The 18,786-nt window shown below is 35.0% G+C and overlaps 1 protein-coding gene across 1 annotated transcript in view; it reads left to right on the plus strand.

The window, feature by feature from the left end:
* Nucleotides 1-18,786, plus strand: part of IL1RAPL1 (interleukin 1 receptor accessory protein like 1) — a 1,349,174-nt gene that overhangs the window by 791,305 nt on the left and 539,083 nt on the right. Inside the window, exons 4-5 of the mRNA XM_003924076.3 lie at nucleotides 5,605-5,791; nucleotides 8,921-9,074. Of these exons, the coding sequence (XP_003924125.1) occupies nucleotides 5,605-5,791; nucleotides 8,921-9,074 (341 nt within the window). The remainder of the gene's footprint in view (nucleotides 1-5,604; nucleotides 5,792-8,920; nucleotides 9,075-18,786) is intronic.

An 18,786-nucleotide genomic window follows, 5' to 3' on the forward strand; every position in this document is an offset into this window, starting at 1 on the left:
GTCATACTTTTAAAAATAAAATTTTAAATCTCTGATAGCAGCCAAGCACAGTCAGTCATGGCTGTAATCCCAGCACACTGGGAGGCTGAGGTGGGTGGATCACCTGAGGTTAGGGAGTTTGAGACCTGCCTGGCCAATGGGGTGAAACTCTGTCTCTGCTAAAAATACAAAAATTAGTCAGGTTTGGCACATGCCTGTAATCCCAGCTACTCTGGAGGCTGAGGCAGGAGAATTGCTTGATCCCGGGAGGCAGAGGTTGCAATGAGCTGAGGTCACACCATTGCACTCCAGCCTGAGCAACACCAGTGAAACCCCATCTCCAAAAACAAACAAACAAATGAAAAACTCTGATAGCTGCATTACATATCAATTCTGAATTGTCTTCTGTTTCAAAGTACCACAGTGCTGAGAAACCTGTAGAGAAGTTCACAGTGCTGTACTGACTTCTGGAATCTGTATGAAAGTAATTATTTTAAATTTAATTTTGTGTCATATATTGATGTCTTCATTGTGTTCAGAAATATTTTGGAATTCCCAATATTTTCAATGAATCAGACTTTTTTTCTTCTTTGTAAAGCAGGATGTAAAGCCCATGATTCAAAAGTCAGTGCTTTTATGTATTAGAAAAATATGAAGAAACCATAATATTTTAGGTCACTTGCTCCCTTATATCCTTTATTAGATTTGGGGGACTTCATGGACCTCCATTTTCAAAAAAATCAAGTTAGATCATGGATTTTTTAAAAACTTGAGTCATTAAACTCCTGAAAAAAATTTGAAAATTTAAGTCCTTAATGTCCAGAAGACATTTACTTTAGAGTATAAAATAAAGTAACACCAAGGACTAAGGATAGGTAACTTTTGTTTTATACAATGGAATATCTATATCTATATCTATATATCTATATCATCTATAGGTATATAGACTTTCTGAGTGCTAACCCAGCACCAATTACCTCCCCTAGCATATAGAAGAGATCGGTGAATTAGAAGTTAAGAGATGTGAGTTTTAACTCCATTTCTACCATTAATTAGATAATATAATTCAAAATATTCATTGACTTCTTTCAGCATTGGGTTCCTTTACCGTAAAGTTAAGACATTGAAAGAAGCAATTGTATGTTAGTTGTTTCTACAGTACCTTGTGTATGTACCTCGTGTGGACCACAGGGCCACCCTTGTCAGAGACAACTAGATCTTTTTTTAAAAGTCGATGCTAATGTTATTTCTTCACTAGAAAGGATAGTGGAGTATTGACTCTCAGTTACAAGTAACTCTGCTTGCTCTGCCTGCATGCATGTCCTGTCTCTCTAGCCATTTTATGAATATTGAAACCAGCAATTATGATTTAAGTTTTGCCTAGACGGAAGCCATCTGTTATACACAATAAAAGCTGAGTAAATATGTGTTAATGGTTTTACCTTAAGTCCTGTAGGAGCATTCTCTTTATCCCGTTTACCCCATTCCGTGTTATTTCCCTGGCAGCAGAGAACCATAGCAGTCATGTCGCAAGTTTGGTGATGGTCGAATGCACTTTTTGCTTTGAGAGTGTGTAAATTCGCCCCGGGGTATCATGTTTATTAATGTGTCACAAATGAGGCCGGGCGCGGTGGCTCAAGCCTGTAATCCCAGCACTTTGGGAGGCCGAGGCGGGTGGATCACGAGGTCGAGAGATCGAGACCATCCTGGTCAACATGGTGAAACCCCGTCTCTACTAAAAATACAAAAAAATTAGCTGGGCATGGTGGCACGTGCCTGTAATCCCAGCTACTCAGGAGGCTGAGGCAGGAGAATTGCCTGAACCCGGGAGGCGGAGGTTGCGGTGAGCTGAGATCGCGCCATTGCACTCCAGCCTGGGTAACAAGAGCGAAACTCCGTCTCAAGAAAAAAAAAAAAAAAGTGTCACAAGTTGCTTGCTTCCTGTTAGCTCTTCTCAGTAAATAGGACTATAGCATTCATTGGATACTGCTTTATTTTTAGCTTTTTAAATCGCCTTCTGATGAACAGAAACAGTAAACAAGTATTAAAGATTGAAAATAGTGCCATCCTGGGGAGTGTGGAGTTCTAGACATTACCAGAGAGTTGTAAATCAGCACTCATCTCACAGAGCTGAAGAATAAAAGTTGGGAAAATAAGAATACCTAAGTGATGCTCATCTGGAGCCACTTTCTGAAGTGTAGGGAACAGTTGTATTTAAAGAAGAGAAACAGGTCATGGCTGTGGTGGGGAGTCCATATTTACTTCAACTTCAGTCATTCTTCTTCAACGCACTCACATATTTCAAGTGAAACGTATAAGGACTTATCTGGATTTTTAAGCTTCACACTAATAGACACCAAAGAACGGAAGGCCTCATCATGGTAGTATTTTCTAATTTACCTGTTAAACACTGTGTGACTGTACTGCAAAAATGGAATGTAAAGGAAGTGGGAATGAAGGATGCAGTGCTGATAATAAGAGCTAAGATTTACTCAGTGTTCACTGTAAAACAGGCAATGTCCTAAGCTCTTCATGTGTTTTATTGTTTGTTTCCCACAGCAGCCTGTGGAGTCTTAGTATTATTTTCTCCTTATCCTGATAAGGATATGGAAGCCAAAGGAGTCAAGTAACTTTCCCTAGTTTTCAAAAACAGTGAGTGATTGAACTTGAATCTGAACCCATGACGTTGTGTTTTGGAGTCTTGCTCTTCACTTGACCCTGCCTCTCTCTTCCTCTCTGAATGTGAATATGTGGTATTTTATACAGAGAGATACAGTACAACAGACTTACAAAAGTAATCAATAGTTTGAGAAGAAAGGAAACCTGAGACTCTTGTGTCTAAATGATTTACGTGGAAATATCAAAATTATAATGCACAGGTTTACTTCTTTAAAAAGCCTTTTTGTTTGTTTGTTTGTTTTAAATTCTGTGTTTCTTAAAACATATTTGAATGTGCCCTAAAAGAGTTAATAGGTTAATGTGGATAATTATTTTTTTCTCAAAAAAAAAATGTTGTTGTAATGAGCCTGGAAAGAACATGCTCCAGTAAGTACTGGAGTAAAATTAATAAATAATGCATGAGCAGTATTGCTGGCAAACCCAAAGAGGGATATCTTTTTCACTTGGGTGTGAAGCTCAAGCTAAAATTTAACACATTCTTTTCTTTCAAAGCTGTTTCTTTTTCAGTGTTTTTTTATGCTGAAAGATTGACTCTACCTTTCATATATGCAACTAAGAAAAATTCTTGATCATCTTGGATGGCTCTCTTTGCTTTGGTTCCTCACTGTTATATTGATTCAATGTCTTAAATACATTTTGAACATGATCCCTCCTTTCTGTCTCAATGTGTATCGCTTTCACTGGGGCTGCCATTTGTTTCTGAATGAATGCAGTAGCTTTCTAATTTTTCTCACTGCATTTAGTCTTCCTTACAGTCAAACCCATTTTTCTCATTACAATCAGAAAAACCTTTCCAAGATCCAAATTTCATCCTTCCTCAACATAAAGTTTAAACTTTTTGAAGTGGCGTATGTGACTTTTAGTCTTGCTTCTATGAATCTATCCAGTCTCAAGTCCATCATAATTACCTTATACTCCATCCATTCCACGTTGTTTGCAATTCCTTAAACAAAGAATGTTGTTTTATGCCTTCCAGGCTTTGTGCACACTGTTACCTCAGATAACCCTTCTTAAAATTGCCAAATTCTTATTAAATGTCTAAGATAGTTCAAGTATCATTATTTATGGAGCCTTCTTGTTTCTTTGACACCACTGTGGTAGTTCATATCTCTTTGTAGTAATTATCATACTGAATTTCACCTGTTTATTTGTCTTTCTCTTTCCCTGGTTTATGAGCAACTAAGGACAGGGAATATGTCTTATTCTAGCAAAATGTTTGAACACACACACTCAGGACTTTTATCAAACTTCTGATTGACTTTCTTTAATAACTAATCATTTTCACCCATTAAGTATCTTAGATCTACTTGCAGGCTAGATATAGGAAGCTAGAGATGTCTACATTCAATAAAGAACCATCTAATTTTGTGGAAATATTATTTGTTACCCAATATGAAGGCTAATAACCTACCTAGCTATTTTCTGGACATTCTCACGGTGTCTTATTATCATTAAACAAAAGCAAGGATCTAAACAGGGGAGCTGCTTAAATGTCAAAGCATTGGTTGAATAAGGAGGAGGACTTAGCAGCTGTTGTGCTTGTGCACAGATGCAAAGAGGAACCAGGATCATTGAGCACCTATGAAAAGCAGATTTCTATCTAGTATCCTTTTTAATGTTCACACAAGTGCTGTCTCTCCACCCCACCTGAGACTCAAAGGAGTTAAATGAATTGCCCAGGGTTGTACAGATGGTAAGCAGTAAGGCTCAAATACAGGAATTTGATGGCCAAGTTTCTTTTTTATTCATGAATAAACAGTTGAGCACTTATTTACCAAATAGGAAGTTCTAAAGCAAACTTTGAATTCAATTTTATTCCTCTTTTTCTTCCCATTAGCCAGCACCATGCTTGACACATTATCAGTGTTCATTGAATGTCCTGAGACTTAAAAAGGAAGTAGAAGTAGAGCAGTTTACCCAAAAACTTCATTTGGTCCCAACCCTTCCAAAAGATCTCTGCACAAGATTTATAACCTCATTTATTCCAAGTTATAAACATATGATTTATGTTCGAGCAAGAAAAAAAGAGATGCTTATTTAATGATCTGATTCTGTAGACTCTATCAGGATGGGGTTGTTCTTATGTAACACAGTAGAATGCTTCACTCTGACAACCTGGACTCTGGGACCCAACTCAAATAGATATGGGTCAATAAAGATAGTAACTTTGCAGTACTTTTATCTGAGAATGTGATCTTGCCCAGACTTGTTAACTACTCTTCTTACCAAGATAACCAATACTGTAAGAGTGTGTAGCATTATTCCTGTACCTCACGATGACTAATAGGCCAGTTACACTTTTCTACTTCTATTGAGTTTGCCAATTTTAACATAAGCCCAGGCTTGACTTTATTCTTGACCTAAATCTTCCTTTTTCAAAAATTTTTCTAGGTACAAAAATATCTGTTGAACTTTTTAAAACTGAACCTGAATCTAAAACAAAACTTTTTTTCTCTGGCAAATGAAAACAAATATACACAGCCAGGCTGGGTGGCTCACGCCTATAATCCCAGCACTTTGGGAGGCCAAGGTGGGTGGATCACAAGGTCAAGGGATTGAGACTAACCTGGCCAACGTGATGAAACCCTGTCTCTACTAAAATTACAAAAATTAGCTGGGTGTGGTGGTGCATGCCTGTAGTCCCAGCTACCTGGGAGGCTGAGGCAGTAGAATCTCTTGAACCTGGGAGGCAGAGGTTGCAGTGAGCCGAGATCACACGACTGCACTCCAGCCTGGCGACAGAGCGAGACTCTTCGCTTCATAAGACCAAATATTGTTTAGTTGGATAGCAAGACAGAACCCGGTGGAATAAGCCAAGATACCATAAAATTAGTTAAACAATGAAATCTTTGCTTCTCTGTCTTTCAAGTGAATTAAATACACTGCCTTGGCAGTACTTGCTTTTGGTTCACACCAGGTCACCATATGTATTCTGCTTTGTTACAGAAACTCCACTTATTGTATGAAAGTATCCATCTCGCTGACAGTGGGTGAAAATGACACTGGACTCTGCTATAATTCAAAGATGAAGTATTTCGAAAAAGCTGAACTTAGCAAAAGCAAGGAAATTTCATGTCGTGACATAGAGGATTTTTTACTACCAACCAGAGAACCCGAAATCCTTTGGTATAAGGTATGGACTATGGGTGGTTCAATTTCCTATTAACAAATTAATTGTGTTTATATTCTGGCACAGATTAGATAGAAAACTTAGATAGGCGTGATATAGTTTAGCTTTGCCTTTCTAAAATAATACAGCAAGTTGTACAGATCATTATACGTTTTTTAACCAATAGTTTTAGTCAATATTTACATTGGTAGTCCGCTGTAATAAGCTGTTGTGTTTATGTTTATGTCTTATTTATATGGATGATTCTTTCAAGTATATTATGATCTGGGCTGATAATTTCAGGAACTATATTACCTTGAACCTTCTTTTCAGGGTTCTTCATATTAGCATTTCAAAATGTCCCCAAACAAAAGGAAAAAGGATTAATTTTCTTTTCCAGGATAAAGCTGTATACTAGTTTTTCATGGAATGTTCTGTTTAATGGACATAATTTTGTCCATATTCTAATCTTTTTAATGTATAAGTATAAATATTTTAAAGTAATAACATCTGAGGAAATTTTATGATACCTGAAATATAATATTAAAGTAACTGTCTTCAAAAACCAGAAGAAACTTTAAACACAAACAGAATAATCCAACCTCTGACTTCCCTATCACCATCATTGATTATTTACTGATATTTCAGATCTTAAAATAATTTTAAGCTTGTTTATACCATAAAAGACATTTTTCTTATTGAATGGACTCAAAAAATATAGACAGTATGAACATTCCTCCAGAATATTTTATCCATAGTTTAGAGAATCCTTATGTAACATTTGCTTTGTCCAACTCACTGGAAGTAGGACTTTAGGAAACTGGGCCTCTTTGTACCTAGATCCACAAATGTCAGTATACAGAATGTGAGCCCTCATGGCAGACTGCTGATGAATTCAAAAACTGTTAGAAATAAAACAAGACACAAACCTTTAATAATTTTTAAAAAAGATTTTGCCAAAATCAGCAATGCTCTTTCCTAAACAAGACTTACTTTTGATTCTTGATAATGTGAAATTTTGGATTCAGAACATGAAGGGAACCGTTGGAAGGTTTTTATACTTGTCGCTTGCTTGATTTTCAATCCTAGATCATGTTAAACAGAACTCAAATATTAGTCTTGCTGGTTTCTGTTACTGTGGGGATGAATTTTCTTTTTCTCTCTTTTTTTTTTAATTGTTGGAGTATATCTCATCCTGAACCAGCCTAACATCTCAAACTCTGTGGTTTGCCAGACTTTCACAGGCAGATTCCGATTGCTTCAACAGGGAGTGGTTTTAGGGGAGTTTGACCCAAAGTCTCCAAGTAGACTTTCTTTTCCTTAGTACTCATGTGTGGTATCAGCTTCTATATACACAGTTTCTTTGTTTTTTCACTAATAGGTTTATTTTATTTTTTAATATATTTTATTGCATTTTAGGTTTGGGGTTACATGTCAAGAACATGCAAGATTGTTGCATAGGTACATACATGGCAATGTGGTTTGCTGCCTTCCTCCCCATCACCTATATCTGGCGTTTCTCCCCATGTCATCCCGCCCCAACTCCTCACCCCCGCTGTTCCTCCCCTAATTCCCCCCGACAGACCTCAGTGTGTGATGCTCCCCTCCCTGTGTCCATGTGTTCTCATTGTTCAACACCCGCCTGTAAGTGAGAACATTACAATAGCAAAGACTTGGAACCAACCCAAATGTCCATCGATGATAGCCTGGACAGGGAAAATATGGCACATAAACACCATGGAATACTATGCAGCCATAAAAAATGATAAGTTCTTGTCCTTTGTAGAGACAGGGAGGAACCTGGAAACCATCATTCTCAGCAAACTGACACAAGAACAGAAAATCAATAAGTTTAAGAGTTGTGTGTCTTTTCTCACCTTTCACAAAGAGCATCTCAAAATTCACTGAAAGATGAGAGCCTACACATACACAATTTAAAAAGTGGCTGGTCCTTTAGTCGTATTTCCAACATTGCCACAATAATTTTGACCTTAAGCTATACAGACTAGTGAAGTGGTGGGTGGCGATGCAGTATATGTGATATTTAAAAGTCATGACATTTCAGATTATTTTTCCATAGTCAAAGATCAGCCCCTATAGTCTAAAAAACAGAGATTTAAGAGCTACTTCTGTAGTAGAATACTACGAAATAATTAGTTCGCTAAATATAGATTTCACACATTCAGTAGAAAATTTATTCAGTTACCACAAGTCATACAACTAATATGGCATGTACAATGTATATTTTGGTCTGAAATAACTGGAAGATTGCCCCCCAATTACACAAAGGCATTGAGCCACATAAAATAATGATTTGCAAAAATTTGATTTGGCAATACACTTTTTTAGAAATAATATTACCTCTGAAAAGTGTCAAATGTTTTAAAGCTATTTTATCCTCATTGCATTGATTTCAAATCTGGCTAGAGGAAATAGACTTTTGTTTTGGCGAAAACAGAAATCTTGTGAGCCAACATCTTTATAATTCAAAGCTTAATTCAGAGATCATAATTTGGTAAGTCTATCAACAATGAAAACAGATATTTATGGAACTCTGCAGACCCTGCATATAAATGTTGACTGTTTCTTTCATGGATTATAGCATGCACACACGATCATCTAATTTTTTTACTAAATGCAAGACTAAAATGTTTTAAATATTAAAATAGAAGCAGTTTCTTTTGTATGGTAAATTTTCCACTTTCCAATAATACAGTATTTTATGTGATCAATTTCAATATGGTTGATTTCACAATCATCAAATGTGAAGCAGTTGTTTCCAAAACGATGTCAGGGATAGTCTTAGCATACATCTTTATTCTTATATGTAATAAATCAATACATATATGGTATAGATATACTAATCTTAGAAGTTAATTTAATTTTTCTAAAAAAAATCTTCAGGTTATACTCATTGGTTCAAAAATGTATAATGACCAGTACAACTTGCCATATTATTCTAGGAGGGCAAATTCTAGAAAGCAAGTTGATTTCCCAGAGATTTGGAGAAGAAATGAAATTCTTTAGCATTAGTTTCAAACTTTTTGGTCCCTTTAAAGTATAATTTTAGAAGCTTTTGTTTTAGTTATTTAAAACTGTTTTATATTTTTCTGTTACTATATGTACTACCAAAAATCTATATTCTTCATATAGGAATGCAGGACAAAAACATGGAGGCCAAGTATTGTATTCAAAAGAGACACCTTACTTATAAGAGAAGTCAGAGAGGATGACATTGGAAATTATACCTGTGAATTGAAATATGGAGGCTTTGTTGTGAGAAGAACTACTGAATTAACTGTTACAGGTAATCACCGTCTTCAATATTTCACTTGCAAGTGATAAAACAACTATTTTAAGTTAGTTTTTATGCTACACATTAGTTTTCTTAATCTATAAAGAAGTGTGTAATCAATTGGTAAGTGGCTTCCTATAGGTGAAATTTAATCCTTCTTGCTTTTGAATCATCTTCCACGGAAGTACATTCAAAAGGCTAAACAGAATATGTTTAGGGAGCTATAGAAATACTAGCTTTTGAAACTACTTGAAATAATGAGTATGATTTCCAAAGATTATGCTTATATTTTATAATGGTATCATCTTTGGAAACATTTTCTAGAGTGGCTAAATAAAACATATGAAATCTACCTCTGTCTTCCTGTCTTGTTCCAAATTAGAAAAAACGTTTTTCTCTTTTATTCATTTGTCACTCTATCTGTCTGACATATGTGTTCTCATGAACTTGAAAACAGCATAATTTCAGGTGCAGTCACTGAATAATTATGTAAGATGTGATGCATAGAGTCATTTTCATATCTGGTTGCTAAGGTCAAAGGACATGCGGACAAGATTCAGAAGACTGCCTATAATTATGAATCTACAACTCAGTAGTCACGTAGGTTGGTGGAGTTACCACAGCCTTCAGAATATTCATTTCCTCACATATAAAATGATGATGATAAAGCTTGCTGTTTTTATTTCATAGCCTTTTTGCAAGGATCAAATGAAGTAAGGTTATATGTATGGCATAAATTTGCAAAATATAGAATTATATCCAAATGCTCATCATTTTTGTCACATAAAAATTGCATTCATACATTTTTTCTTTATAGTGCATTTCTTACAAGGTGGTTTCATGAGAAAAGTGGGGATGATACGAACAACATTCAGAAGTGAAAAATATTATTCTCATATTCTTATTGAGAGATTCTTCTTGGTGGCTTTTGTGTATGATCATATTTGTAAAACTTACATAGAAAAGCATAAAAAGGACATTAGGTGTTTTATATTGAACGGAGTTTTATTTGTACGTTGGTTCACTTAAATTTGTTTTCCTGTATATGAAGTGTTTTGCACTAGTCACCTACATCTTACAATAATTCATTTCTTTTAAGGTATCTGGCTATACTTGGGTTTCTATATAATCAACTCTGAAGTTTGTTTTTCATCTATTACTTAATTTTTTACCCTTAATCTCTGCTGAAGTAGCTTTTGCAACCAGTAGTATTGAGACAAATGAATTTACAAATATAAAGTAAAGCAATCTATTCTGAGTAGTAAATAGAATGCACTTCTAGTCGTTATTCTTCAGAGTGGAGAACTCATCTTTAGTAAGCACCTCATTCCCTTTTCTAGAAATACTAGGGTTCTAAACCATTACCTAGCATAAGACAATTGGAGCACAATCTCATGGAAACTGAACACTGGACCCTGAATGGTAAAACAAGTTATATAAGACTATTTCAGAGAACCAAAAATAGAACTCCTCATCTCCTAAATGCTTTCCAGGGCAGCTGTACTTTTCTAAACTTCATTTGTCCAAAAATATCCTCTTTTCTCTTATATAAAAACAAAGAACAATTAAGTCTTGATATCCAAGTTAAAGTTGTACTAGAAGTTTTTATTCCACTGGTTATCATAAATACTTCTGTTATATGTAGCCTTATCTGAGACAGTGATTTGGGCGAATAAATTAAACAGTTTGACTGGATGTGAAATTTTGGGTGAATGGAGAACTATATGCCCTAGAATTAAGAACGGTATATACTAAAATGTATTTTAAGTATTAAAAACTAGTCTATTGGGAAGATATATTTATGTATAACATTGTTTTAAATGGTGTGACACTATAGCGTATTTATTTTGTGGCCAAATTAAAGAGCATTTCTTAAACCCCAAATTATATCCCTCAGTTAAAGCGACAAAGATGGGCAGTATCTGAATTGATAATGAATCATTGTTTTTTATCTTGGTTTTCTGCACGTTATTATCATATTGTACTTAATGAAAATATGAAAAACATTGATATGATTTGGTTTTAGTGGAATTGAAATTTGTTATAATGTCACTTTAAAAAATATAAAAGAAATCTCATATGTAAAGAGGAAATTTCTGGCTGAAGGAAGTAGCTAAATGCGCAGGCAATATCGTGAGCTTTTATAGGCAATCCTTCCCATTTTGAAAGTGTATATCCTTAGCTAAGTGAAGTACTGTTTCAACAAAACATACCACAGTGAAAAGAATTATAAACCTGTCCAGCAGTTTTGGTATTTTAAACATCTTTTTTTCTTTTTTTTGGTTTTGAGACACAGTTTCACTCGTGTTGCCCAGGCTGGAGTGCAGTGGCACAGTCTTGGCTCACAGCAACCTCTACCTTCCAGGATCAAGAGATTCTCCTGCTTCAGCCTCCCTAGTAGCTAGGATTACAGGCCCGAGCCACCACACCCAGCTAATTTTTCTATTTTTAGTAGAGATGGGGTTTCACCATGTTGGCCAGGCTGGTTTGGAACTCCTGAAATATTTGCAATTTTTTTAAAAAATTAAAGATGTTACAGCATCATCTCTAGCCTCTATAGTTTATAAGCCTCACCCACTTACTGTTCTCCAAATGTCCTCCCTCTGAACTCTTATTCATTGTTTTCTCCATCTGGAAGGTTTTTTCTTCTTGTCACATGCCTGATTCTCACCCTTTCTTCTAGGCACAGCTGAAATGTTAACTCCTTTTTGAGGCACATAGTCCATGTGTCCACAGAACTTTTAGCATCTCTATTGCAGCACTTACCTCATTGCATCATAGCTGTTTATTGACATTCCTGTATTTTCATAGGAATGTGAGCAACTTAGAGTCAAGGGCAATGTCTTTTTTTTAAAATACGCATTTGATTTGAGAACAATTTTAGATTTACAGAAAAAAATATAAATAGTAGAAATTCTATATACCCCACCTTCAGTTCCCCCTGTTATTCACATCTAATATTAATATGGTATATTTATTATAGTTAACGAAGTGATTTTGGCACATTTTAATTAAGTAAAATCTGTAGTTTATTTAGATTTCTCTGCTTTTTACCTGATGTCCTTTTTTTCTGTTCCAGGATCCCATCCAGAATAGCACATAACATTTAGTTGCCATTTCTCCTTAGGATCCTCTTGGTTGTGATTGTTTTGCATTTTTACAGTTTTTTATGACCTTTGCAATTTTGAGGAATATTTTGTTGAATGTCCTGTGTTTGGAATTTGTCTGATATTTTTTCATGATTAGACTAAGGTTATATATCCTTAGAAGAAAAACCACAGAGGTAAAATCACAACATGTCATCGTATCAGCCTGACTTATCACTGTTGATATTGATCTTGCTCACCTGAGGTAGTGTTAGGTAGGGTTTTCCACTGTAAAGTTACTCCCGTCCCCGTTTTTACACTATACTTTTTGGAAGGAAGTTACTATAATACAGTCCATGCTAAAGGAGTGAGAGGTTATGCTCCACCTCTTTGAGAGCAGAATATCCACATAATTTGGTATTCTGCTACATGGGATATGTATCTGTTCTCCCACATTTATTTACTTTCTTAACTATTGCTCAATACCAGTTTGGACTTACAGTTTTTTTATACTTTGCTTTCGAATCCAAATTACCTTATTTTGTTGCTCAAATTATTACAGTTTTGGACATTAAGAGCTCTTTTAGTTGGCTCCTTCACCCCTATGACGTACTCATTGTGTGTGTGTGTGTGTGTGTGTGTGTTTGAGCACTTCCCTACTTTCTGGCCCTTTAATATACTCTAAGCTCATCTTGTATATTTCCTGCCCAGTCCCTAAATTAGATATATTTTTTCAAAGAGCCCATGTTCCTTTTATTGGAGAAATTATAGCAGAAACAAATACCTTCATGTTGAGAGTACTCATTGCTACTGGGATATAGTTGTTTTGAAGCCCTTCTAATCGGCAGCAAAGGAAAAATGTGTATAGTAACATATACACATATCTAGAGATATTTATATGTGTAACCACCTGTATTTATATTAAGTTAAACATGAGTTCTTCCTGATGTTTCCAACTCTAATTTATTACCATATGGATCATTTTAGCCTCTTCCCCTACCTTATGTGTAACCTCCCAATCCAGTAGTTAGAAAACTGGTTCTCCCCACCTGCTAGTCTTTTCCTTAATTGTTCACTTCCAATATAAATGTATAGTGAGATCAGAGTTTGCTAACCTGTGTCCATGTGGGAAACAACTTTATCAATTAGAATATGGTGTTTATTTACAATTGTTTTAGCATTTAGCCTTACAGACTTCACTCGGTTCCAAAGTTGCAAAGGTCAGCACATTTCCTCTCACCTGCTTCAGTGAGGTTATCTTACATATTTGTAATATAGTTAGATTGCTTTGTCATATTCTGTATTTCCCAAGATCCTCTGATCTCCTGAATTACATTTAAAATTTGCATACATTAAGGTTCTCTCTTTGTGCTGTGAAGTCCTGTGAATTTAAACAAATGCATAGTGTCATGTATTCACAATTAAAAAGTAACAGACTATGCAGTCATAAAAAAGGATGAGTTCATGTCCTTTGCAGGGACATGGATGAAGCTGGAACCCATCATTCTCAGCCAACTGACAGAAAAACATATAACCAAATACTGCATGTTGTCACTCATAGGTGGGAGTTGAACAATGAGAACACATGGACACAGGGAGGCGAACATCACACACTGGGGCCTGTCCGGTTGGAGGGCTAAGGGAAGGATAGCAAGGGGGCGGGGGGCTTGGGTAGGAGAAATACCTAATGTAGATGACGGAGTGATGGAAACAGCAAACCACCATGGCTCGGGAATACCTATGTAACAAACCTGCACATTCTGCACATGTACCCCAGAACTTAAAGTATAATAATAAAAAAGTAAAAAGTAACAGAATAGTTTCACAGCCCTAAAAAAGACTCTACGCGTCATATGTTCAGCCCTTCTTTCTCCTTCCCAAATCCCTGGAAACCACTGATCGTTTTACCATAAATATACTTTTGCTTTTTCCAGAATGTCATATAACTGAAATCGTACAGTTTTTGGTCTTTTCAGACTGGCTTCTTTCACTTAACAATACGCATTTCCTTCACTCTTTTCTGCCTTCCTTTCTTTTAATTGAGCATTTTATCTCTTCCATTTTTATATTAATTTTCCTTCTTTAGATATATATTTTAGTGATAGTCCTGGATGTTCCAATTTTAAACTAATCTCAGTCCACCTTCAAAAAACACTATGTAGTACAGATACTTTATTACAGACTACTGCCAGTTCCTCTCTCCTATCCTTTGTGACATTGCTCTGATTCATTTCACATATTCACCTATATTGGGTGTATAATCACCTAATATATTGTTACTGTTATTTTAAACAAAGTTATCTTTTAAATCAATTTAGAATAAGAGAAATAAAATATTTTCTTTTACCTTCACTTATTCCTTCTATGGCACTCTTCTTTATGTAGATCCAAGTTTCTATCCCATAGATTTTTCTTCTGCCCAAAAAACTTCCTTTGACATTTTTTGCAATGAAGGTCCAGTGGTGATGAAGTCCCTTAGTTTTCATTTGTCAGAGAATGCCTTTATTTATTTTTCCCCTTCGAAAGATAATTTTGCTGGATATAGAATTTTTGATTGGTACTTTTTTCCTTTTGTCACTTTCAATATTTCACTCCACTCTTATTTTATTGTTTGCTTGGTCTTTGATGAGATGTTCACTCTGATACTTATCCCTGTGTCTCTATAGATATGATATTTTCTCTGTGTTCTTTCAAGATTGTTTGTGTGTGTGTGTGTGTGTGTGTGTGTGTGTGTGTGTGTGTTTTCTGCAGATTGAATGTAGTATGCTTAGGTATAGTGATTTTTTTATTTATCCTACTCAGTGTTTTTTTTTTTTATAAAACAATTTGTTTATTGCAGTATTATGAGTCAAGAAGTCAGTACATTTATTGCAGATTTATTTTATGCTTAGTGTAGTGTTTAAAGGTATGGGTTTTGGAGTTTAGCTGTCCAAAGACCAGATCTGACATTTAATAGCTGCATGGAGAGGGCAAGTTACTTTATCTTCCTAGAATTCAGATTGTTGTCTTAAGGTTATTATAATATGACCTACCTCACTGAGTTGCCATGAGGATTAAATGAGATGCTTCGTGTAAAGTATAAAAGGCGTAGAATAGTAAGTGCTCAGTCCTACTAAGTATTGTTATCACTTTCATTCCTTGTTCTTGAGGCACATTTCTCACAGTCCTCCATACTCACTCTAGAATGAAGGTAAATTCATTAGAATCACTGGAACGTGGTAGATCCAGCTTATGCCAACTCAGGGTTGTGTGCTTCTTTTCCCAACTTGTGGTTCAGTGATGTTGATAGCTGAGGTCCACCGTGGTGGTAGTATTTACACATGGAAATTGGCAAATACTACAAACAAAATAGCCCTCCTTCCCTGTGTTTTGTCGAAGTCAGTTTACCAGCACGCTACGGCACCTCGGGTTTCTGTTTGAGTGCTTCCTTCTCAGATCTGTAGACAGCATGCTTGTGTGCAGCTCCTAGTCTGAGTCCCAGCCTCCTACTCAGTGTTTTTTAAGCTTCCTGGATTTCTGGCTTGATGTCTGTCAGTTTTGAAAATTCCATGACCGTAATTATTTCAGATATTTCTTCTTTATTCTTTTTTTCTTCTCCTTTTGATGTTCCAATTATATATATATATTATGCCTTTTGATGTTCTTTTTTGTTTTTATTCCTCATTTTTCTCTTTGCATTTCAGTTGATAAAGTTCTACTGATCTGTTTTCAAGCTCACAAATTCTTTCATGAACTGGTGTCCTTTGTACTGATGAGCCCATCAAAGGGCTTCTTCATTTCTGTTACAGTGTTTGTTTTTTTAAAAAAATCTAGCATTTCCTTTTGATTCTATCTGCTCTATCACGTTATCTATTTTGTCCCAGTAGAACACTTGCCATATTAAACAGTTATTTTTAATTCCTTTTATGATCATTTCAACATCTGTATCATATGTGAGTCTGGTTCTGATGACTGCTGATGGAATGTATGCTCTTTTCATGCCTTCTGCTCCAAGTAGGTAATAGTGATCTCAGCTGTGACTCTATGGATTTACCTGCTCTCCAAATTTTGGGGTGGTGGTTTGCTCTGAAACCTCAGTTCTCCAAAGATTTTAGTTTTCAGTTTTTTTTTCCAGCATTTTCTTGGTGTAGCAATGGAGTGACAGCTTCTAAGCTATTTACATGTAGAAGCTGAAACCAAAAATGGCAGCGCCATATTCAGTTTGGTGTTGCCAAATTGAATAAGAATCTGGCTTAGTAGCTGACCTATAGTCATCACTCAGTGGATGTGCCTTCTTGAGTGAATGAATCCGCTCTCATTGACACAATCCAATTTATATCAATTGCTTTTAAAATGTGTTCATAATTGGCAAAATAATACTCTTGATACTTGAAAAGTAGAGAAAATTGTGAAGGAATGATACCTTCCATCCAGATCTCACACTCTACTTTTATTAATATTTAGGTTGATGCCAACATAATTGTGGTTTTTGCCATTACTTTGTGATTTTTGCCATTGAAAATAATGGTAAAAACCACAGTTATGTTTGCATGAATCTAATACTACTAAGTTTTATATAAACCTTTTCATTTCCTACATGATATTGCTGATTTGTATTGAGATTTTAGTCAAATAGCATCGTTTTTCTTATATTTTTAAGTCAAATGCTTATCTGTGGTTGAACTTATAGGTATGAATACAGTGCTGAATATTCCTTTAAAGATGATTATGTTTATTTTTAACACGTCATCCCCAGTCATGAAGATAGGTTTCATTCTTGATTCTGTCTTATACTAATAATAACTTCTCTTTCTTGACTAAAGTCATTACAATTTTTTGGAAGATATTTCTGTTTTGAATGGAAACATTGTTTAAAATGTTATATGCAGAAGGTTCTGTATAAAGCTGTGTAATATGCTTTTATATTTTTTCTGGAATGTATTATTCACCTCTCTTTAGTTAGAGATTTTTATCCTAATAAGAAATACAGAATCCAGTAAATATTTTTACTTGTTTCTTTTAATAATAAAATATATAACCAAAAACTGTATAAAATGTAAACATGTAGCTACTTAGCATGCTATCAAAAGAACTCCACTAGGCAAAGAAATAGAATACCATAGGCACCACAGAAGCCCCCATATGGCCTCCTGATTATAATCCCCTTCCTTTCCACTACTGGGTAGGTACCTCAGTATGTGACTTTTGGGGTATTTATTTTCTTGTGTTTTTAAAAGTTGTATTGGCTGATAGTGCATGCCTAAGTGATATAAGTAAATTTTGCCTGTTTCTGAAACTTACAAATTTGGACCCACATGTGTATTCTGTCTGGCTTCTTCAACTCCAAATTTTGTTTCAAATATGCACGTATGTTATTTTTCCATTTTTCTGCAGTTTATTCATTATTCTTATGGTATGGTATTCCATTATATGAAAATCTCAGTTTGTTGATGGACATTAGGGCTTGTTTTAGTTTTTTGCTTAAGTAAGTAATATTGCCATTAACCATCTTATATACACACATATATACACACAAACACTTACATATTTCCTTGAACATATAAGCAAGCATTTCTGTAGGATTTTTACCAAGGAGAGGATTTGCTTGTTAAACGTCTGTATATTTTCAAATTTACCGGCTATTTTCTAGGTTAATTTTGGTCATGGGCCTATCCTAACCAAATTGACCAAAGGGAGGAAAGTAGCAGTACTCCAAAGAAAGTTGGAGGTACCAAAATAAGTGAAAAATATTCTAGGGAACATTAAAAGCCATTTTCCACTACTTCTAACCATTGTGATTTCTTAAAGATTATAAAATGTAATTTGAAATTCACAAATTTCTGTTTTGGATTACATAACAATTTTCTGTACTTTCATATTGTTAAATAAAACGGTGAAAATATTCAAGTTTGTGCTGATATACATTGCCATATTCTAGGATTCCATGCACTAAACTCTAACTCACATCCAGACTATACTGTAATCCTAGCCTTCTGCCAGATATATGTAGGAATGTGGGTATAGAAAAAATGTCATATCCAGAGGTAAGCAATAAACAATTTGGTTATTCCAAAATAAATTAGATCACCTTGGCTCATCATAAAATGCTAACTTTGTAGACAAAAAATGCAAGTATTGGTAATGATACATATTTTTGGACTTGTTAGATCTAAGAAAAAAGAAATATACACTATATAGGTTTTTTTTAGATGTATTGATTACATTACATGATATTCAGTTTTGCCCATTTAATGCTTATTTCCCCTTCTGGCCAAAACACTTGTCTGTTTTTTAAAAACGTAAGATTTAAAATAAAGTAACAGCTATAGTTCCATCATAAAGTTTGGAAATTAGTCAGGCCAGTTGAAACATCATTTAATTTCTAGGGCCAGATCATAGAATGAAGTAACGGTAAGGGAATAGCTTGTTAAAATGTTATATCAGAAATAATTTTCCCAAGTAAATGTGAGAGTCAGCAAGCAGAGTGAGAAAGTGAAGAAAGAAAAACTGACTTGAAAAAAAGCAAAAAGAATGAGGTGATTGCTACAAGGATGTGATAGTTTTAGTAGCATTTTTATACTTTATATAACTTTTTAACAATTAATACAGCAGAATATTTAAATGACTTCCCAATCAACCACAGACTGAATTTATGCTCT

This window comes from Saimiri boliviensis, chromosome X (genome assembly GCF_048565385.1).
Source record: "Saimiri boliviensis isolate mSaiBol1 chromosome X, mSaiBol1.pri, whole genome shotgun sequence".
NCBI lineage: Eukaryota > Metazoa > Chordata > Mammalia > Primates > Cebidae > Saimiri > Saimiri boliviensis.